The 23,674-nt window shown below is 37.4% G+C and overlaps 2 protein-coding genes across 2 annotated transcripts in view; one reads left to right on the top strand and one right to left on the bottom strand.

Annotated features, from left to right (window-relative positions):
• The first annotated feature begins 516 nt into the window (after positions 1 to 516).
• cpvl (carboxypeptidase vitellogenic like) lies at positions 517 to 12,113 on the top strand. Its single transcript, XM_052146449.1, has 13 exons — positions 517 to 642; positions 979 to 1,166; positions 4,403 to 4,521; positions 4,850 to 4,964; positions 5,206 to 5,264; positions 5,375 to 5,454; positions 5,547 to 5,613; positions 5,788 to 5,910; positions 6,716 to 6,847; positions 7,474 to 7,572; positions 7,710 to 7,883; positions 8,326 to 8,508; positions 11,197 to 12,113. Exons 2-13 carry the CDS (start codon positions 986 to 988, stop codon positions 11,299 to 11,301), a joined length of 1,437 nt encoding a protein of 478 aa, XP_052002409.1. The 5' UTR covers positions 517 to 642; positions 979 to 985; the 3' UTR covers positions 11,302 to 12,113.
• A 5,651-nt stretch (positions 12,114 to 17,764) lies between these two features.
• LOC127657590 (cyclic AMP-responsive element-binding protein 5-like) overlaps positions 17,765 to 23,674 on the bottom strand; it is a 93,934-nt gene continuing 88,024 nt past the window's right edge. The window contains exon 11 of the mRNA XM_052146448.1: positions 17,765 to 22,852. Coding sequence (XP_052002408.1) covers positions 22,728 to 22,852 — 125 coding nt within the window. The 3' untranslated portion in view covers positions 17,765 to 22,727. The remainder of the gene's footprint in view (positions 22,853 to 23,674) is intronic.

Here is a 23,674-nt window from a genome sequence, read left to right as displayed (position 1 = left end):
ATTATTGTTATAGTTTTTATTTTATTTGATTCAGTACCAGGCACCTTATTTTAATTCTGTTTTTATTGTTATTTGTTACTATTTTATTATTATTATTTGCCTTGTCATTATCTGCTTTGGGAATATTGTATGTAAACACAATCATGCCAATAATGTACTTTAAATTAAATTATAAGGGCCGGAATTAACTGTGTGATTGCTTTTTTGTTTTCACAAAGCAACACTTTCCCTGAAAGATCCTCACATATATATATATATATATATATATATATATATATATATATATATATATATATATATATATATAAAATCACAACAGTTCTGATTTTCATAAAAACAACACTCTTTTTCATGTGATATTTCTTATATATCTATTATAAAAGTATTAGTGTACAAATTATACTGTATAAAATAATTGTACAAAAGGTGGACTGTCTCTTTCAAATCGGCCGCTAGAGACAAACATTTTCAATCATGTTTCACTGCAAATCACATGACACTGTAAATCACGTGACAGTTCCCTTACAATCACGTGACTGCAGCACATCAACAACGTGACTTTAAAAACTTCATTATTTACAGTCCAGATTCATATACCGATGGAAACGACCTCTCGAGTTCTTACTGGCATCAGTATTCAAGGTAACTCGATAAGGGAAAGGAAAGGTGTTTGAAATAGTTTGATAGTGACTAAAGAGTGGTTTTTCAGAAATTGCGCATTGTATGTTTTCATGTGCTTCGCTCAAATTCTTTTATGTATATATACATATATATCGCACTTTAACGTTATTGTCTGTATTGGCTCCGTTTCGCCATGATCGACAGACTGACATTTTGTGATTGCTTTAAAACTACGGACTATCTCTCATCTAATATGTTTGTTTGGGACTTGTACAGGCAGACAGCAGGTAATAAGAGCCATGTAATATCATGACCATTAATCCCTGTGTCATATTTCTTTGCTGTAAATTGTTGAAGCTTGATCATGCTGAAGGAAACGCTGAGGCTGCTGTTTCTCTGGGCTGTGCTGGAGTCGGTCAGCTCCCGCGGCTGTTCCTCATTCTTCTGTCGGAGGTCACACCGTGTAATGAGCGGTTCAGATGGTCCTGATCCGGGCGCACCTCTGCTGCTCACCCCCTATCTGGAGAAAGGCAAGATAGAAGAAGGTATGCTTTCAGTGCACATGCAATTAGATCAGTCCTTCACGAAGCAACATAAACATCTGCTAAAAAGGACGTTATTAAATGTATCATAGATGTTTAGGATGTTTCTGTTCAAAGATATTGTGTGTGTGTGTGTGTGTGTGTGTGTGTGTGTGTGTGTGTGAGCGTGTATTTATCACTTTGTGAGGACCAAATGTCCCCATAAGGATAGTAAAACCCAAAAACAGCTTATAAATACAGGTCCTTCTCAAAAAATTAGCATATTGTGATAAAGGTCATTATTTTCCATAATGTCATGATAAAAATTAAACTTTCATATATTTTAGATTAATTGCACACCAACTGAAATATTTCAGGTCTTTTATTGTTTTAATACTGATGATTTTGGCATACAGCTCATGAAAACCCAAAATTCCTATCTCAAAAAATTAGCATATTTCATCCGACCAATAAAAGAAGTGTTTTTAATACCAAAAAAAGTCAACCTTCAAATAATTATGTTCAGTTATGCACTCAATACTTGGTCGGGAATCCTTTTGCAGAAATGACTGCTTCAATGCGGCGTGGCACGGAGGCAATCAGCCTGTGGCACTGCTGAGGTGTTATGGAGGCCCAGGATGCTTCGATAGCGGCCTTAAGCTCATCCAGAGTGTTGGGTCTTGCGTCTCTCAACTTTCTCTTCACAATATCCCACAGATTCTCTATGGGGTTCAGGTCAGGAGAGTTGGCAGGCCAATTGAGCACAGTACTACCATGGTCAGTAAACCATTTACCAGTGGTTTTGGCACTGTGAGCAGGTGCCAGGTCGGTGCTGAAAAATGAAATCTTCATCTCCATAAAGCTTTTCAGCAGATGGAAGCATGAAGTGCTCCAAAATCTCCTGATAGCTAGCTGCATTGACCCTGCCCTTGATAAAACACAGTGGACCAACACCAGCAGCTGACATGGCACCCCAGACCATCACTGACTGTGGGTACTTGACACTGGACTTCAGGCATTTTGGCATTTCCTTCTCCCCAGTCTTCCTCCAGACTCTGGCACCTTGATTTCCGAATGACATGCAAAATTTGCTTTCATCCGAAAAAGTACTTTGGACCACTGAGCAACAGTCCAGTGCTGCTTCTCTGTAGCCCAGGTCAGGCGCTTCTGCCGCTGTTTCTGGTTCAAAAGTGGCTTGACCTGGGGAATGCGGGGATGTTTCTACTCCAGACTCAGTCCACTGCTTCCATGAGGTCCCCCAAGGTCTGGAATCGGTCCTTCTCCACAATCTTCCTCAGGGTCCGGTCACCTCTTCTCGTTGTGCAGCGTTTTTTGCCACACTTTTTCCTTCCCACAGACTTCCCACTGAGGTGCCTTGATACAGCACTCTGGGAACAGCCTATTTGTTCAGAAATTTCTTTCTGTGTCTTACCCTCTTGCTTGAGGGTGTCAATGATGGCCTTCTGGACAGCAGTCAGGTCGGCAGTCTTACCCATGATTGCGGTTTTGAGTAATGAAACAGGCTGGGAGTTTTTAAAAGCCTCAAGAATCTTTTGCAGGTGTTTAGAGTTAATTAGTTGATTCAGATGATTAGGTTAATAGCTTGTTTAGAGACCCTTTTCATGATATGCTAATTTTTTGAGATAGGAATTTTGGGTTTTCATGAGCTGTATGCCAAAATCATCAGTATTAAAACAATAAAAGACCTGAAATAATTCAGTTGGTGTGCAATGAATCTAAAATATATGACAGTTTAATTTTTATCATTACATTATGGAAAATAATTACCTTTATCACAATATGCTAATTTTTTGAGAAGGACCTGTAATACTAAATTATGTTTTTTGAAAATGTAAAAATGCAGAAAGTTTTCTGTGAGGGTTAGGTTTAGGGGTAGGGTTAGGTTTAGGGGATAGTATATAAAGTTTGTACAGTATAAAAACCATTATGTCTATGGAAAGTTCCCATAAAACATGGAAACACTACGTGCATGTGTGTGTAATATATATATATATTTGTAATGCACCAAATGGTAGTTTGATATGTAAAGAATAGGTTGAAATAAGGTTGATATCCCATTTGGACTTTAAAAACTGGCCGTCTACAGCCATGCACACTATAGCTGAATAACAGAAATGGAAGTTTCCCCTTGTTTCAGTTCCTTAATTTAACAACAGCATTGCCAATAGTTAATGCACATTTTCAGTTTCATGTGGATGTTTTTAATTATTTAATTTTGTGTAAACCATATGTAAAATAAGTTTTCAGGTGAATCTCACAAAAATTAGGTCCCGATCACATTTCACCCCCAAATAATTTTATTTTTAATATTGCCCAATATATCTCATTAGACTCTCAGTACTGTAATGTGCATATATATATATGTCTAAAAATATTGTTATAGACTTTCTGAATTTGAATCATCATAAATTAAAGGTAGTATGACAGATACTATCATGATGTATTAATACTTTACAGCTTAATATACTGTTGTTTTTAAGTTATAGTAATGAGTGACATTTATCATTTCATTTAGTTACTTTACAAGCAAACAAACAAAAAACCCTAAAAATATTAAGGCTTTATTTTCTTTAAGCAAAATATAAATTATTTTGGGATGAAATGTTTTGCTAGATTCACCCGGTCTTTTAATTTTGGATACCCTGCTCTTTAGGGAGATGTCGGCACTGGCAACTGAAAAAGTTGTCCGCAAATTAAAGGATTAGTTCACGTAGAAATGTATAATTATGTTGTCATTTTTCTGTATTACTTTTTCTAATGCGAAGCGCAAAATGTAAAACTTTTAATAAATATCTTGGTCCATGTTTGCAATAAAAAATGGCAGTTGGTGACTTACTTTAAAGCTTAAAGCACCCAAAAGTATTATAAAAGTAATCCGTACAGTTTGTGCATCATATTCCAAGTCTTCTGAATGCATACGATTTTGGTTCGAAACCGCCTGAAACATAAGTTATTATACATTGACAATCTTAATGTCCATTGCACGTTCAAGAGCACTGAGAAGATTGTTCACGTAAACTCTAAACTGTTAACTGTCAATATCAACTGCTATTGTATTGAATAGACATTAACTATTTTATTTTTGTGGTCTACATAAGAATGTCATGTGGTATGGAGTAAATTATGGCAGAAGTTTCATTTTTGGGCGAACTTTTCCTTTAAAGCCCCTATCTTCATTCACTGATCTTTCTTGCCTGCATACTAATACAAATTCTTTGAACTTTCTTGTGGGTATGCAGCCAAAAAACTGAGTTTGGTCGGTCCCCTCTCTGGTGCCAATGTCAAGAGTTACTCGGGATACCTCACTGTGAACAAGACCTACAATAGTAACCTTTTCTTCTGGTTCTTCCCTGCACAGGTAACATGCTGACTGTTGAAACATTGCATAAACACACTTTGTTTTACTGTGAATTTGCCTGTACCACTGCAAAATGAACGATACTAAAGATAAGACAGGTCTGCTGACTGCAGCTTCTGTGTCAGCTGGCAGCACTCGAGTCAGGCGTATTTTCAGAGGTCATTCACAAAACGATTACACCACTTTTTCCTGGTTTAGCACAAGGGTCTCTCCTGATATTTTATTGCCTTTTTCTGCTAGGCATGCTTTTACAGTCAGTGCTTTTTATGGGGCTATCATGCTGTTGATATAAATGAGCAACTCATTTATTGTTGCATGTTTTGTTTAGGAGAGACCAGAGACTGCTCCAGTGCTGCTATGGCTGCAGGGAGGACCTGGGGGCACATCCATGTTTGGCTTGTTTGTGGAGCATGGCCCATATTTTGTGCATAAGAACCTCACGTGTGAGTACAAACTTACAATGTTCATGGAGCTTAGCAATTTACTGTTGGCACTTTTGTGCACTTTATAATCTTGTTAGAAAATATTATTGTGTAATGATCATGGGTTTGCGTCCTTATTCTAATTCTGTAGTCAGAATGACACGTGCACATAGAAGATTTACTTCTTTAAAATGTTCATAAGAGCATTATTGTACATTACATCTGAAAGTTCACAATCTGACTCTATCTTGTCTTTTTGTAGTGGGCTATAGGGATTTCCCTTGGACATCACGGTACTCAGTTTTGTACATTGACAACCCGGTGAGTTTAAAGGATTTTAGCTTAAAACTTTATTAATTTTAATATGTTTGCAACTCAACTGCAGTCATTTTTAGATTAACCTTTTGCCTCTTTCCTTGAAATATTTCAAGGTTGGCACAGGGTGGAGTTTCACTGAGGATGACCGAGGATTTGCCCAAAACCAGGATGATGTGGGCAGAGACCTGTACAGGTAAAATGGCAAAACATCTACTGGATATCTAAGACGAGTGTTCACTTTTTGCTTGTGAAATACATGTGATGGATTACTTTTGTTCTCTGCAGTGCTCTGACTCAATTCTTTCAGATCTTCAGTGAGTATCAGCCTAATCCATTCTACGCCACGGGTGAGGTGAGGAAAGATTACATTCATACGTACCTCTATTTCTCTCTGATTAACTCATTGTGAATGAATACAATGCAATCAGAACCGTAATCTCTGACAACATCAATCCATTGTTTTCTAGACAGTATTTTGTTGTCATTATTGTATTTACATTGACTATTTTAAACTTTAAACCCCTAGTCTTATGCAGGAAAGTATGTTCCAGCAATTGGCTACTACATCCACAAAAATAATCCCTCTGCCAAAGTGAAGATCAACTTTAAAGGAGTGGCTATTGGAGATGGTCTGTGTGACCCTGAGCTGGTGAGTTGAACAGGGTATATTTCCTTTAAGACCATGCCACAAATGAACAACTGTCATGCTACCAAAATAGCTGTAACATTCACATTGGACAACAAGTTTTCTGTCATCAATCACGTCGTTGTAGTAGAAGTGCACATTCTACACGACGGAGCGCAGACTTGCAAAAATACACTATGGAAACGGGCAGTTGCTCATGGGAATGTCTCTCCTGCAACGTGTATTGGTTTCTTAATTTATTATTTTTAATTATTATTAATAATAATAATGTATTATTATTATTAATGCCCCCTGAATGATGAGAGAATTTTCTTTTTTGGGTGAACTATTCCTTTAACATGAATGTTTGGATTTAGATTTATAAATTTTTTTTTCAATTATACAATTTATTTCATTAATTGCATTTAATTCAAAATAATTAATTAATCAAAATTGGCTTTGCGTTTATTAATATTCACTTTAGAAGCAATAGATACTCTTTGAGGTGCTAAACTCTAAATTCATGTGATATTTGTATAACTATAAATGAATGCAATATATTCTAGAATACCAATATTAGATAAATTACAAATATAAATGAGGAAAATATTTTTGCAGTTTTTTGTGGGAAATAAAATGCCAAAAATATCATATAGACTGGTGATAGTATGCATGAAAATATTGGAAACTCGAATATTTGTCTGAGCAGTAATCATATAGTTAGGGCATGGCCTATAAAACATCACATAGCATTTCTGTAACTCATTATTTGATATGTTCGATATACAGACGTTAGCAATCCCATTCTCTCTGATCCTCTCTGTTTTAGATGCTGGGAGGATATTCAGATTTCCTTTATCAGACCGGCCTTGTAGATGAACTGCAGAGGCAGTATGTGAAGATGCAGACAGATGCAGGAGTCAAACTCATACAGGAGCAGAGATGGGTGGAAGCATTTGAGGTGAACATGACACTAGATGGCCAACTGTATGTGGACACCCACTGCTAACTATTAGGATTTGCTAGACGACTTATTTCAGGTGAAGACAAATATTAATTCTATGGCATACAATGACATTTTTACAGAACTGCATGCTTTCAACCACATTGACCAACATCAGTGCCTGACCTCACTGATGCTCTTGTGTCTGAATGGGAACAAATCCAACATGTTCCAACATCTGATGGAAAGCCTTCCCAGAAGAGTAGAAGCTGTTGGGGAGAATCAACTCTCTATTAATGACAATGGTTTTGAAATTAAATGCTTTTTCAGAAATCAGCCACTGAACAACATGGTCCTCATTTTAATAATGACATTTTATGACAATAGTGTTAACATTTAGTAATGTTAATCGTGTTAAAGTCACTATAAGTGAAGCGCCTCCTGCTGTTATGAAAATGTTCAAGCAATACAAATGTCACTTCCTTAAACCAACAAATAGTCCTTGAAATAGTCTATAGTTTGTCCAGCTCAGAACATATTGGATCTATGTGACTTGGGCTATAATTACTGATGATTTGGTTTGGTGTTTTAATATCTTTTTGTAGAACTCTAAATCATCGTCTTTTCCTCTCTCTCTTCGTTAGGTGTTTGACAGCTTACTGAATGGTGATGTTGTTCCTTATCCCTCCTTCTACCAAAATGCCACTGGTTGCACAAACTATTTCAACTACATGCAATGTCAGGTACCAGGAGACACACACAGTTCAGTTTAGGCACCTCTTTCAAGCAAACACATTACACCCATTCTCCTCTTCTACACTGAGTCTGTATACATCAGGTTTGAATGCATAGCGTCTTATTCTGTGTCTTCTCTAAACAGGAACCTCCTGATCAGGAGTATTTTTCTGCATTTGTAACACTACCAGACGTTCGACGTTCCATCCATGTTGGGAATCTGACATTCAATGATGGCTCTGAGGTTGAGAAGCATCTGCTTCAGGATGTCATGAAGTCCATCAAGCCCTGGTTGGGTGTTCTCATGGACAACTATAGGGTGAGGGAACTTTTTTTTATTATTTATTTTTAATTAAACCATATGATACAACTGCCTGTGTGTGTGGTTACTTAAATTACTTGTCTTTAACATACTACAGTATATTAAAATTTACCTCATGAAAGTAGATTTTTGGGGGGATTTGGGTGGTTGTCTATGACATTTGTTTAGGTTACAAACTGGTAATTACAAGGGTATTATGCTATAAATGTGATTTATGAGGATATTTCTAGTGTCCCCATTATTCAAATTGCTTAAAAAAAACACAGACAATTTTAAATGTAAAAATGCACAATGTTTTTTGTGAGGGTTAGGTTTAGGGGTTGTGTTAGGGTTAGGGTTAGAATCTATAGTTTGTACAGTATAAAAATCATTATGTCTATGGAGAGTCCTCATAAGGATATCCCTACTAACGTGTGTGTGTGTGCGCACATGCTCACAGGTGTTGATATACAGTGGGCAGCTGGATGTCATTGTTGCAGCCCCTCTGACGGAGCGCTTCCTGCCCACTGTGAGCTGGTCTAAAGCAGACGAGTATAAAAATGCAGAGCGCTTCCCCTGGAAGGTCCAGCCCAGTGATTCTGAAGTTGCAGGTTATGTACGGCAAGTGGGAGAGTTCTTTCAGGTGAGGATTTTCAGTACGGATAGACACATACTGGCCTGGCCGATTAATCAATAATATAAATTTTTTTAGGGGGGCTGGGAAGCTCATTGTGTATTGATTCTGACTACCACTCCTGGACCACCCCTCGCAAGTTCGAATCCAGGGCGTTCGGAGTGCCCTGTTAAAAATAAACACTATGCTGCAATTTAAAAATGTAGCACACATACCGTAATTTACATTTCCCTTTTATGGCGTTTTTGCCAGAAAGAATACAAAATATAGGTATTTTATTGGTGTTTGTGACTGACAACTTTTAAAGAAAAACACTACATGAATCGGATACCAAAAATATAAAAGGGCGACATGATTACAGAAATGAAAAGATTAAAGTTATTTTCAAAACTCTGATCATCATAAATAGCTATATATGAAACGATTACATTAAAATTAGCTTGTGTGCAGGGTCTATGCCGACAATGTGAGTTATTGTTGCACATAAAACGTACAAAATGATGCAAGGAAAGCAAAAAATGCACAAAAAAAAAACAAGGTCGCTTGGCGTGTCATGTCCTGCACAATAGAGGGGTAGAGTGAGTGGTGGGGGGGGGGGTTGTTTGGTACAGGGTCTACATCACAATTAAAAAGGAATAATTCACCTAAAAATGAATGACTCTCTTTCTTCAGAAAAACACAAATTAAGATTTTTAGAAGTGTCTTATCTCCGATCAATGTTGAAGTCCATTTTTACCATGGATTCTCCTCCCTTCTCAGTCAATCTCCACTTTAACTTTCACTTTCTTCTTGTGTTTTTTGTTGATTCACATTCTTCATGCATATCACCATCTACTGGGCAGAGAGAAGACTTTCTAGTAAAAAATTTACTTAAATATTGACCTGTTTCTCACCCACACCTGTCATATCAATTCTGAAGTCGGAGTTGTATGGATTACATTTATGCTACTTTGATGTGCTTTTTGTTACTTCAGAATGTTTGCACCCCTTCACTTACATTGTGAGGACCTATAGAGCTGAAATATTCTTCTAAAAATATAAATTTGTGTTCTGTGGAAGAAATAAAGTCATACACATCTGGGATGGCATGGGGGTGAGTAAATGAGAGACTTCTCAGTTTTGGGTGAACCATTCCTTTAAGTAGCACATGGGGGCCACATTGTCCTCCTTTTGAGATACAATGTTCAACATTGATTTAGTTCTTGTATCTTTTAAGCCCATCAATAGTTGTGTTCTCATTCTAATGCATGATGCACAATTTTATGAAGTTTGTGACTGGTGGAATGTTCTGCTGAAGTATTGCTCTGCAAATGTTGATATTTATAAAGGCTAACCATACTTATAAATTATTTAATCATCTCTACTTTCCTGGTAATTTATTATACCAATTAACACACTCTCTACATCAGTGGTCTGTATTATAAAAAAAAGAACAATATTTGTAAAAAATATCCTTAATATAAAAGAATGTCACTGTTTAACAATAAAAACTTATACTTTTAAAGCTACTAAAGTTATTCAGCCAAGAGTAGTGAGGGGTTCTTGTTTTCTTGTTATTGTTGTTTTGATTAATGGCCTTTTTATTACATACTCAACAGTGTTGTACACTTAAAGTCCAATATTTCATACAAATATGTTTTTCTTGTCCCGATGTTTATGGTCACTTTATACATAACCAACTGCGTTTACATTAATACCACACCAAGACTGGCATTGCCTTAATTATAAAGTGTATTTGACCATTTAGGCACGTACCCACAATAATGCTCTCATGGCACACGTGCATGTAAAGCGCACAAACATAAGATGCCTATCAATCAAACCAGCGCACAGCTACAGATGCCAGGAAATAGAAATTAAATCTTTTATATTTTATCTAGATCAACCATCCAGTGGTTCTCTTGCTATCCTGATTGATGTAATGAACGCCCCTTTTCTAGATGTATAACATAAGTTTATCATCGATATTGAGGACATCTCATATTTTTTTTTTTCTGATAAACATCAATATCGTTATATCACCCAACTCTGTTGATTTACATATCTTAATCTCTCACATCAAGCCCAATAATCTCAGTGATTTTAGACACCGAATCATGTAAGCAGAAATATGAAATTTACCTCGATATGTTTCTTCAAATTAGAGGCAGGATTAATCCTGATATCTGGCTTGAGCAAGTTAAACTCACATGACATGATCAAGCAATTTGGCCTTTCAGGTGCTGCTGTGATGTTCAGGGGTTGAACTGTGCTTGGGGCATCCTCCACATCCGATCTACAGCTGCCATTCAAATTGTGTATTTGTTTTGATTTGACAGGAGTCACAAGACACTCGTAGTCAATCATGTTGATGGATAAAATTAAATCAGGACCGGGAAGTAGCGAACACAGATGGAGGGAAAATAGCGCAGTAAAAGTACAGTTACACTTAAAATGTACTCTATTAAAAGTATACAAATTATTGGGGGAAACTACTTGCGTAATTACAGTAATGTGAGTATTTGTTACTTTACGTACATGCCTGATCTTATTTGCTATCATTCTATGGCCATCATAACCCCCACATTGGTCGACCTATTAGTTTGTTGAGAAAAATGTACAGCACTACAGGTAGTAGAGTTTATAGTAGCCAGGGTTAAAATATAGAAATGCAACAGTTCATTGATAACAAATTCCTTTCGGTTTTCTCCTCTTCAGGTCATTGTCAGGGGAGGTGGGCACATTTTGCCTTATGACCAACCAGAGAGATCATTCGACATGATTGATAGATTCCTTTCCACAGATGGATTCTCATCAACCTGATACACTAAGATCCAATAGGATTTAAAGTGACTAGTGAATGAATGTGTGTAAATGAATGCAATAATTGTTATATTACTAAGAAAGGTAGCAATTATTCTATTGGGATATTTTTAATTGGGAAGGGGTTATGATTTATTGTACATGATCTGTTTTTTATTAAAGTATGATTTGAGAAAAATGTCATTTTTGTCTTGTGCCAACTGAAAATAGAGAGACTGTATCTTCAAGGCGTTGAACTCTTTAAATCTTTGAACTTTTAATTGACGTGGTTTTGGAAAAGTGACTAAGTCATAGAAGGGCACTTGAAGTACTAAAATATACCTTGGTCAGTTTTTGGACATGGCACAATGTTTTTTAAACATTATACCAAGATAAAATCATGGTATATTTTTTAAGTACCTAGGAGTGCCATTTAAATATTATGGTGTATATGAATAAGGTTATCATTCAGCATCACCCTTTGTAACCAAAACAAATGGTAAGATCTTAGGCAGTTAAGTGTATTTGCAATATAGATGAAACATTTGAGGTTTTTCATCCTTGGTAAAATAGGGTCCTCATTGTCATGATTCACCCACCTGTTGCTGTAGAGAGAAACATGTAAGGATTTTTAGAGAAGACCATGGGTGTTGTGACCATGACAATGATGCCATTAATGACCGGGGGTCAGTGTGTAAGGGTGAAAGATGTTCTGTAGATTTCAGCTGCTCTCATTAGATCAGTTCCTGTAACATCACCTGCACTTTTAGGAAGGATGTGAAGAGTCCAGTGTACACCAACATAGTTGTGGACCTGTGCAACACATAGAATAAAGTTCATGTAATTTCATGACTTTACACAAAATAAACATTATTTGTACGCTTTGTACTGATTTTTTAAAAATTGTAATGGTCCCTGAAATGCAAGAATTCAATAAAACCTGTATGTGTCATTGTAAGACACGTACGTATTGTTCAGAGGGCACCAGAGGCTGGTAGTGGTTCAGGATAGGATGGCAACTCATAGCTACTCTCCTGGAGTTGGTCAAGTTCTATTGTTAGGTTACCATCACCCTTTAAATTCAGGGGTCAGTTATAAAAAAATTTACATTTTGGGGTCATTCTCAGCAACCAAGTAAGCAACTTTTTTTTTATTTTTTTTTTTTATAAAAAAATAAATAAAAAAAAGACATTTGTCTGTTAAGTACCAACCAATGTTCAATATTTTAAAAACAAGGAAGCAAGTGAAAAGTCACAGTTGACCCTGACCATGGGGTCAGTTGTAACATTTAGTTTCTAGCCTGTTTGGTTAAGATGCCTTTTGTTTTGTTTTTTTAGGTTACCTCAGTAAAGGGATCTTGTATTACACAATATTCTTGAATGTTTGAATTGCAGCATTACACACATCAACACTTGATGGTCCATTGACACCTGACAATCAGACATGTCCTATCTTGACCCAGAGATATCTTGCTATCATTTTCTGCACAACTTTCACAAAAAACATATCACTACATTGTCACTTCTTTAGTTTTAGAAGCTAGGGTTGGTAAAAAACGATTCTAGCTGATAACAGGAGAGAATTGCTGGCCAACAAATGAAAACAACATCAAATGGAGAGAGTTTTCAGTGTAAATATTCAAACAGATTCAATCAGGTTGATCTCATTATTAAACTGATCAAAAATATGATCTATTACTATATATTTAAATTCTTTAAAACTTAATTTTACAGTTTAAATACATACTTTCATCAATTTTGTCATGGCACATAGTTTCTTAACACATAAATGGGGTGGAGAAAAACCTAGAACAAGGCCACCCTCCCTCATCACCCGAATAGAGGCAACATGTTTTACTGAGATATGTGGCTGTTCTGTTCAAACACATCCCTTTGAAAAATGACCGTCATACCTTGGCACAGAGAATAGTTCCAAATAGGGAGAACACGTTGTGCAGTTGATCATCGTTCAGGCTCAATGGCCGGTTAGAGATGTAAACAGTACACTGACCCCCTGGAGTAAGCTTCAAATTATTTAACACTCACTCTCAAATTCCAAACATGTTGGTCTCCTATAACAAATTGTATGTTGTCAAAAGAATTGTAATTTAAAACAGAATTAAATATATTATATCAACACCACTTATTTCTTAAAAAAAAAAAAAAAAAAAAACATAATGCACAGAATGTTAAAGGTATAGTTCACCCAAAAATGAAAATTATCTCACCATTTACTCACTCTCATGCAATCCCAGATGTGTATGATTTTCTTTCTTTTATTTACACAAGCAAATAATTTTAGAAAAATATCTCAGCACTGTAGGTCAATACAATGGAAGTGAATGGTGACCAAAAATGTGGAGCTGCAAAAAGTACATAAAGGCAGCATAAAATACATGCATAAAAGAAATTCAAGACATGTATCCACATTTTGTCAATGTCAGGTTTATTTATAAAGCACATTTTAATAAAACCAAAGTTGACATAGTACTGTACATTATCAGGCATGATAAAATGCAGATAAAATAGAGTATAAAAAACAACTAAGAAAAACTATTCTGATGTCATCCAATCAGGTTTAGGTGTTGAACCAAAATGTAACTTCTATTTCAATATAAATCTTGACATCATCATTCTCCATGAAAATCAAGATTTCAAGCTCAATTTTACTTCCAGGTGCCATCTAGCTCTTTGTGTATGCGTCAAGTACTAGGAAGAGTAATCAAACTTTAAATCGTGATCGTGTCTAGAGACTGCAGTGGCAAGATACATACAGTGAAAAATATAGTTTTGGTTTTGTTAATCATTTTTGGGTGAACTATTTATTTAAGTGAAACGTGAACTCTCTTCACTTCTCAGATGATTGAGAATTTGGAGGGTGGTGGTAACTCAACCATAGAACTTGCTCAGCTCCAGGGTAGCAGCTTTGATTTGCCAGTTCCTGTTACATTTTATATTTGGCAGACGCTTTTTGCAATGGGACTACCAGGCGCCACTCGCTCATTGATCAAAGAGAGCGAGTTGGGACATAGACATGGAGGAGTGAATTAAAGTAAGAGGGTGCTTTCAAAGCCTTGAATTTGATGCAGGCAGCTACTGGTTGCCAGCGGAGTGAAATTAAGAGTGGGGTGACATGAGCCCTCTTTGGCTGATTGATGAGCTGCAGCATTCTGGACCATAATCGGGCTAGCTGAGAGGCCGGTCAACAGGGCATTACAGTAGTCCAGTCTTGAAAAGACCGGAGCTTGGACCAGGAGCTCTATAACATATTCAGACAGAAAAGGTCTAATTTTCCAGATACTGTAAAGCACAAACCTGCAAGACCGGGTGGTTGATGAGATGTTGGCAGTGAAGTTAAGCTTGTCATTCACCACTCCTAGGTTCAGATGAATAGATATGGTATGGTCAACAGACAGGTTGGCTGGGATCACGAGGAGTTCTGTATTGGCAAGGTTGAGGTGAAAGTACCATTCTTTCATTCAGGCCGAGATCTTCAAGAAGCATGAGATATGAGCTGATATGGTGGGGTTGTCAGGCTGGAACAACAGTTATTGCTGCATTTCATCTGTGTAGCAGTGGTAGGAAAACCATGTGCCTTAGTGATAGGTCTAAGTGATTTATTGTAGTTTGGGAAGAGGAGGGGTCCAAGCACTGATCCCTGAGAAACACCAATGGTCAGCTGGTGTGACTTGGACACTGCTCCTCTCAGGGTGACCTTTATGGATCTGCCTATAAGGTATGACTCAAACCATCCAAGGGCAGTTCCTGTGATGCCCAGGTCAGAGAGAGTAGACAGGATTATCTGGTGCATCACTGTATCAAAAGCAGCAGCAAGTCAAGGAGGAGGAGGACAGATGATTTGAAATTAGCTCTCACAAGTCACAGGGTTTCAGCAACTGACAAGTTGAGTGTCCATTTTGAAGCCAGACTGATGTCTTTTGAGCAGATTGTTCTGTGAAAGATAAGCAGGCAACTGATTGAAAATAGCCCTCTCAAGAGTTTTAGCTAGGAAAGGTTGTAGAGAGACCGGTCTGTACTTAGCAACTACTGTGGGGTTATGTGTTGGTTTTTTGAGCAGTGTGGTTTCTCAAGCCTGCTTTAATGTTTTGGGAAATGTTCCAGTTGTAAGAGACATGTTGATGATGTGTGTGAGCTCAGGTAAGATTGATGAAGATGCAGCTCACAGAAGATGGAAGGGGATAGGGTCAAGGGGACAGTTAGTAGGACAGTAAAGTAAGAAAGAAGCACTTTGGAGATCTCAGTCTCAGAGAGAGGAGAAAAAGAGGAAAACAGAGGATGGGTTGTGGGAAGGGAGTGGTTGTGGGGGTATGGTGTAGAGAACTAGCTGCTGATGCTTGCTACTTTGTCAATAAAAATGTGGCAAAGTCATTAGCAGTCACAGAAGTGGTGGAGAAGAATCGAGAAGAGAATCTGAAGTATTCCTGACCTTTTTCTGGTAATAGTCAACCTTAGCAGCAGAAACACTAGAGGAAAAAGAGAAAAGAAGGGATTGATACTTGCTCAGGTTTGCAGGGTCTTTTGATGCTACTTTCTCTCTGCAGCCCTGAGCTACGTGCGGTAGTCATGGTGTCTACAGCCAGGGGCTAGAAGGTGTGGAACTTGCTGGCCTGGAGGTAAGAGGACAGAAACTATCAAGGCAAGAAGCTAATGTTAAGCAAAGAGCATTTGTAATTTCATTCACATCAAGTGAATAAAAGTGGTTAGTGGAAGGGAGTGATGCAGATACCATTTAAGAGATGGGATGGGTTAGGTTAGGTAGGGGATAGAGAACAGAGGTTACGATAGAAGGAGGTAAGGAAGAAAGGAGAGTAACAAAGAACTGGATGAAGAAGTGGGCAAAGATATGTAGAGGAGTAACAAGAGGATTATTGGAGAAACAATTAAGGGTAAGGATGATATCTAACTGTTTTTCTGCTTTGTGTGGTGCCGGGGTGTGCCATCATGTCAAATGAGTTCAGAGGGTCAAATTAGTTCAGAAGAGTTTAAAGTGAGCCGCTTGATGTTTGTCCAGGTGGATTTTGAAGTCCCAAAGGACCACCAGTGGAATACCATCCTCAGGGTTTTGTGCCTGTTCTCCTCCGGTGGCCTCTGTACAATTTGTGGACATTCCAGAACCTGCCCCCACTTTTTGATTTCACCTCTGACCTCTCTAGTAGTTGAATTATGGTTTTATCAGGGCTGTAGCTAGGCATTCTAGGCCTGATGACTGTTTATTGCTCTGGGCCTCTTACATCAACACTACTGGAGTTGTTGTGGGCCCACATACACCTGTGGGACCCTAGAATCTTTCCCACCTTTCACCCTATTTGCTACGGTCCTGCTTTATCACCCATGTCGTCTCAAAGAAAGTCCTTATACTTTGTTTCCTGTCAAAGGTTAGAGTCTCCCACCCATTCAAAACAATGATGGATCATGTATAGAGAGCTCTGAGGTCAAATTCAGCTCTAACTGGATGACAGCACAGAGTAATCACAATGAATGTGAATTGCACTACTTTTATTGTTGGATTGATACTGAATTATTAGAATTACATTTTAGTAGTTTCTTGTCGATGTTGTTGTGTAACCAGTCCTGCTTAACCCACGGGATTCGAACCGGCATTAGCAGGCATGGGAGATGGCCTTGCGAGGAGGCTAAAGGCTACATCCGCTAGCATCAGTCACTAGAGTGCCTTTTAAGGCCAGGGGAGTGATGTTTACATGCACCGCAGCTATCACGTTCCAGCTGGCACCCATTACAGTTGAACTGCAGCAGATTTGGAGAACATGTCTCGTCCCCGATGGACCTCTGTCCTCCATCTCATGGACCCATGCATTACAACTAATTTTACAATCATAGATGCTCTTTTGAGTGTTTTTACTGTTTTACCTGACTATTCATTCTCTTTTCTTCCAGCCTCTGGGACTCTTCACGTCCTATCTGAAAGTGCAGGTGATGTTACAGGAACAGCTCTAATGAGAACTGTTAGCGCTGCTTGCATTTCATTATCATCTCTTTGATACAAGTCACTCAAAGAGACTTTCTATTTGATTAATTATAATGTTACTCCAGAGTTTACATTTGCTTGTTTTGAGGCCTATCATGAACAGGTTATTAACATGATAATTTAACAGCACATACAATCCTTATTAGTGGAATTTGTACAGACAGATCTTTTGTGGCTAAAACCATTTAACCTAAATGTAATTATTCCAGGGCATTATCACAGCAGTTGGCATATATTTCAAATCACTTTGGACACAAATCTGCTTGCTAAATGACCATAAACCATCCATATGAAAGTATTGTCCACCAGAGGGCTCTGGTACATCACTGTAAACACTATTGTTTTTGAATATTTTTTTTCCCCTTGGTGGAATTCTATTACAAACTAAACTTAAACATATTTTGGTTCATAATGCACTGTGCATTATGATTTTATGCAAGACGTGGAAAATCAGAAAGCACTACAAATACTACTTTCATTCTTTTTTATTAAAAAGGGCAAACATGCTGAATAAAATGTTTGTATGTGCATAAATGACAAAATCATTATATGTAAAGGCTTTGTTACAGATCAAGTGCTTTATTTTTCTTATTGTAATATAGCGGTTGTGATCTCACATCTGTACATTTGCATAAACACAAACTATTCAAGGAATTAATAAACATCTAAAATATACAAAGTTATGCAAGCATGTGTGAATTCATGAATTCATAATGGGTAACAAACAATGCAATGTTGAAATGAACAGGCGAGTATTTGAAGACTGCAAGTGCTATGCAAACATTATGTACATACAAGTACCAAACATATACTCCTTTCAAAAAGAAAGGTGGTTGCATTACAGGAACAATATAAAAAAAATTAATGATAATTTATACAATATTTATAGTTTTGTTGCAATGATACATTTATAGTTCTATTATTGTGTATTTACTGTCCTCCACCTAAAAAAAAATAATATACCTATGCACACAACAGCACACTTAAACTCGCGCTCACACACAAATCTCCAGTTTCTAAGAATGCTATTACAAAAGACATCAAGACATTCATCCAAACAACCGCCTAATGCCAAATCAACATGTTGAGATTAATGTCTGTTTCTCTTTCAGAGCAAATAAAACATTTCCAGTTAAGCATGTTCTTGTGTGTGTGTTTTGTTGCTTGGGTAAGAGATGAAGCAACCCTGCGTAGATACTCTCATGAGCCACTTTGCTTTGAAATTAAAAGACGTAGGAGATGAATTATAATACAACTTTAGACTGTTGTTTGTCCTTACTGCTTCTGGAATCCCTGCAGCTCTATTGCAGCCTTACAGTCCTCCATGGAGAACCATATAAAACTGCTTTTAAGCATGCCCCTCCCGCCATTATTACATCATAATATAGAGTAAAAACACTGCAAAACATGTGAGTGTGAGGTCTAAGATGTTAACGCCAATGGGAATGGAAAAGCATGCATGCATACACCAATCTCAGTTTAAATTTCAAGCTGACAAACCATAAACACAACTGCAGCATTGAAATTCTCACTCAGATTCCCATTCAAAACCACATTACATGTGAACACTGAATGTTGGTTTGAGATACTTAGAGAGAAGAAACTGAGAATCAACCAAACTATCAACTGGTCCAAATGAATATATATATATATACATTTCAAGTTCATCTTAATGTCACCCATTTCACAGTGTGAAAAACAGGACTTCTCTAAAAGGAATAATGAGTGTCAAGTCAGACAGTTTAACTGGTAAAGTCTTAAAGCTATAGGAGAAGTTTACTGAACGCTGCCCAACCCAAGTCATCAGGCTACAGACTGGGGTTTGAATTGCATCGTTCTTGTTTTTCATTGTGGGGACTACTCCAAGCTCCAATCCGGTCGGTCCACACAAAGCTGTGTTGCTCCAGTCTTCATAGATTGACAGTGGCTGGCTCTCGCTGGTGGGAATCGCTGAGTCTTCTATATGGCTATTTCATCCTCTGATGCACAGAGGTCAAAGTGCATAGACAGCTACAAGATCTACCTCTCAATGTGGAGGTTGTTTTGCATGCTTGTGTTCCAAACACAGTGCTGCAAGGAAAGGCAAAGGGAATCAATATGTTCCATTTTGGAGGGACGAAAAGCCTCTACAAACTGTGAAAAAACATGAAAAAGAGTTCTGAGCTTAGCTGCTGGAAGAAAGGCCTTTTTTGGCAGATGGGAAACATTTTGGTTTGTCTCTCCACTTTTCACAAGCCAAGACATATCCAGCTTGCCTGTGGGTTGGTGGGAAATGACAATGCTGTACATCTCAGGTCTCCTTGGTTTAAGAAGATTGGAAAACTCCACTAACACAAAAACAAAACAAAATGAACAAAACAAAACAAAGAAACAACAAAGCAAAACAAAACAAAACGAAAAACAAATCAAATCAATTAAACCAAATGAAAAAACAAATGTAAGGGCTAGTTCAACCAAAAATGAAAATTCTCTCATCATTTCTCACCCTCATGCCATTCCAGATGTGTTTTACTTTCTTTCTTCTGCTGAACACAAATACACATTTGCTCTGTTGGTCCATCTTTCGGATGAGACGTTAAACTGAGGTCTTGACTCTCTGTGGTCATTACAAATTCCTGGGCACTTCCCGTACAGAGTAAGGGTATTACCCCGATGTCCTGGACAAATTCTCGCTATTGGCCCTTATCTATCATGGCCTCCTAATAATCTCCATTCCTGAATTGGCTACAGCACTCTATTCTCCTCTCCACCAATTGCTAGGCGTTCTGGTGCACTATGGCTGCCGTCGGATTATCCAGGTGGATGCTGCACACTGGTGGAGGTTGAGGAGATTCCACCTATATTATGTAAAGTGCTTTGAGTGCCTAAAAGTGCTATATAAATTTAAGGAATTATTATTATTATTAATTATTATATGCAATGCAAGTGAATGGGTGCCAACATTTTGACGCTCCAAAAAGCAGGCATCATAAAAGTAATCCATATGAACTCAGTGTTTTAATCCATATCTTCAGGAGTGATATGATAGGTGTGGGTGAGAAACAGATCAAAATTTAAATCCCTTTTGGCTTCAAATTCTTCTTCCTGCCCAGTACTGGGGTGGTATGCATGAAGAATGTGAATCACCAAAAACACAAGAAAAAGAATGTGAAAGTGATCTGTTTCTCACCCACACCTACAGCATCGTATTGCTTCTGAAGACATGGATTTAAACATTAAAGTCTTTGGTCTTGGATTACTTTTATGCTGACTTATGTGATTTTTGGAGCTTCAACATTATGGCACCCATTCACTTGCATTGTACACAAAAAAGCTGAGAAATTCTTCTAAAAATCTTAATTTGATTTCTGCAGAAGAAAGAAAGTCATACCCATCTGGGATGGCATAAGTTTGAGTAAATAATGAGAGAAATTTCAGTTTTGGCTGAACTATTCCTTTAAGAAAAAAACACACCAAACAAAACAGTGTCTACCAGTAAAAAACTCACTGAAATATAGTTTCTCCTTTACAAAAATGTTACAAATTATTAAGGCCTTCAATAGGAATTGATAATAAATGCAATGATATCAAGGTATTATTAATGGCTGACATTCCTCCCTATCTGATTAGATAAGACACATTGTGACATTTGGAGAGCAAAGTCTAGATCAGTCTAGAACAGTACCTGCGCAAATATAGTAAAATGCTACATTTTTACAGCAAAGTAAAAAAGAAAAGAGCACCAAATAGCTTGGTTATAAGTCATTTGCAATTAGCAAGAAAAAAAGTCAATAAGAGATAAGGATGCAACCTTATCAGGGTTCACAAACAATGTCTCAAAGCAACAATGGCCAGTTTACGGTCCATGCTCATAGATACAGGACCTTGCACATATATCCCTTACAACTACAGTATGCAGAGGGCACAAACAGATTTCACTTTGGAATGTCATGTTGTAAGCTGCTGCATGTAAACTAACACCTCCGATACAACAGCACATTTACAGAAACGTCCATGGGCTTCTACAGAATTTCTTGGGGACTCCTATAGTTTACTGTAGAATTTACCCTCTTCAGTCATGAAGTCATGAAGAACCTCTCATAAGATTTTCTGTGCCCCATGATATATAGGCCTCTAATATAAACTGGGACATATTAAGATACGTATATCCTATCATATGCATTGGCCTAACTGTTAGAGTAAATGTAAGCCTCTAAATCAATACTTTCAGCAAAAAATAGAGCTAATTTTAAGTTGCATATACTGTACAGCAATGCATTTGGCTCCAGTAGAGGTTTTCCACGGCCTCAGGTACAGCAAATGCTTTAATTTTTACATGGCACTATTCAGGTGCAATATTTGAGAAAGTGATGGAGCATTTTGGATGGCGGTTATGGAAACACCATGTATGAGCACTTAATTATACTGTCTGATCATACTCTGAGCAGAAGACCTCAAAACCCCATACAATAATGTGGCGTAATATTCAGACCCACTAACTGATTCTAAACAGATACCCAAATGAACTGCCACAAGTAAAAATGGTATCTAAATTGATGAGGACCACGGGTAAATCCGACCAATAGTTACACCAAGTTCAAATGAAACAGCTGCTGGTATCTTCGGAAATGTTCAAACATAAAAGCTAAGAGAGATGTCTTCCTGGTGTTCATAAGCAGGACAACACGACTGCAGCTGTGATCTCTCTGGGAATGTCCAGAAGTATCACACAGGTTCAGCAGGGCATATGCTTAAAGTGACATGTTTCAGCTTGATATATGCATTCCATTTACACGATCTGTACCAAAGCTGTTTTGTTTTAGATATTTCAGATATTTCAAATCAGATATTTGTTACTTTTAAACTTACATCTGAAATGTCTGAAGGCTAATATGTTGAGCTTAATCAGATCTATATTGTGGTCCAAGCAAGCAGGTGAAGACACAGGTGAAGATCAGATTGCTAAGCTCATAAAAGATTCATATTGCTTGAGTTGCCTTCATCAGCACTGACCTTCACTAGCGTTCCTCATGTCCTTTGAATTAGATAAATAGTGGGAATGTGAGAGAAAGTGATATAAAACCCTAACAGAACCAAAAGGACACAAAGAGCATCTTTTTGGCATTGGAAAACCAAATCCAAATGTTGCTCATTTATAAAGACAGTACTCCAGTATTAATCAAGTAACAGATGTAGAGTTGGTGTTTCCACAACAACCCATCAGTTCATGACAAGTGAGATGGTGCTCGATGAATTATGCAGACTCCCTGTTTTGAAGCTAACTCAAAAGGTTACAAAGCAAACAGAACACTTGGAACTAAACAACATGTGAATCATTATACATTTACAAAAGAGAAAGCTGCCACAGAGGCACACAGGTGTGTGTCTGTCCACAGAGAATGCAGTCAGGATGTCCAGCTTGGTGCCGCATCGGGGAGTTTGGGGCCTGAGAGTTTGAGTCTCTAGTGCATGGGGTTAATATCTGTGCGGTGATTGGGTGGCGTGCTGGAGGTGGTGATGGTATTGTGCTGGATGACTTGCTGTTGGGTCACAGGGGTGGGACTTCCTGCCGGACTGCTCTCTGGACCTGATGGACAAGAGGAGACATCACAATGTATGTGGCCGACTGTCCATCCATATATCCATCCATCCATCCATCTCTCTGTCTGTCTATCTATCTGTCTGTCTGTCTGTCTGTCTGTCTGTCTGTCTGTCTGTCTATCTAAACACAAATGAGAATTGTATTCTGCTTAAAAGCTTAAAAATATTTGAATTCATATTGACTTTTGATCAAAGACTTTAGTATCTTGGCAAATCTGAGCACAAAAACTCTATACATAATATAATATAATATAATATAATATAATATAATATAATATAATATACACAACCGGTCAAAAGTTTTGAAACACTCATTCTTTATTATAACTTTTTTCACATTTTAGAAGAATGGTAAAGTCAAATCTCATGAAATAACATAAATGGAACTATGGGAATTATGTTGTGACTAAACAAAATCCAAAATAAATCTGTGTTATATTTTAGCATCTTCAAAGTAGTCGCCCTTTACCTAGAATTTGCTGACATGAACTCTTGACATTTTCTCAAGCACCTTCTTGAGGTATCAACCTGGGATGCTTTTAAAACAGTATTGAAGGAGTTCCAACTATATGTTGGGCACTTATTGGCTGCTTTTCTTTATTATTTGATCCAATTTCAAAATGTAAATACATTTTATTTTTATAATTAAATAAATTAATATGATGGCACAATTATATTTTTTCTACTAAACTAATTTCAAACATTTAAGCATACACCTTCAGATCAAAAGATTTTTAAGACCATGAGAAACATTTCAGTCAAGCGTGTCAAAACTTTTGACCGGTAGTGTATATACATTTATTTATTA

This window comes from Xyrauchen texanus, chromosome 17 (genome assembly GCF_025860055.1).
Source record: "Xyrauchen texanus isolate HMW12.3.18 chromosome 17, RBS_HiC_50CHRs, whole genome shotgun sequence".
Classification (NCBI taxonomy): Eukaryota; Metazoa; Chordata; class Actinopteri; order Cypriniformes; family Catostomidae; genus Xyrauchen; species Xyrauchen texanus.
This window is presented reverse-complemented; position numbering and strand designations above follow the sequence as displayed.

Excerpts from the sequence above, each read along its gene's own strand:
- cpvl (XM_052146449.1), top strand. The coding sequence starts at position 986 with ATGCTGAAGGAAACGCTGAGGCTGCTGTTTCTCTGGGCTGTGCTGGAG. Across the intron at positions 5,614-5,787 it reads CATTCTACGCCACGGGTGAG|TCTTATGCAGGAAAGTATGT; the intron begins GTGAGGAAAGAT and ends TTAAACCCCTAG. Across the intron at positions 7,884-8,325 it reads TTCTCATGGACAACTATAGG|GTGTTGATATACAGTGGGCA; the intron begins GTGAGGGAACTT and ends ACATGCTCACAG.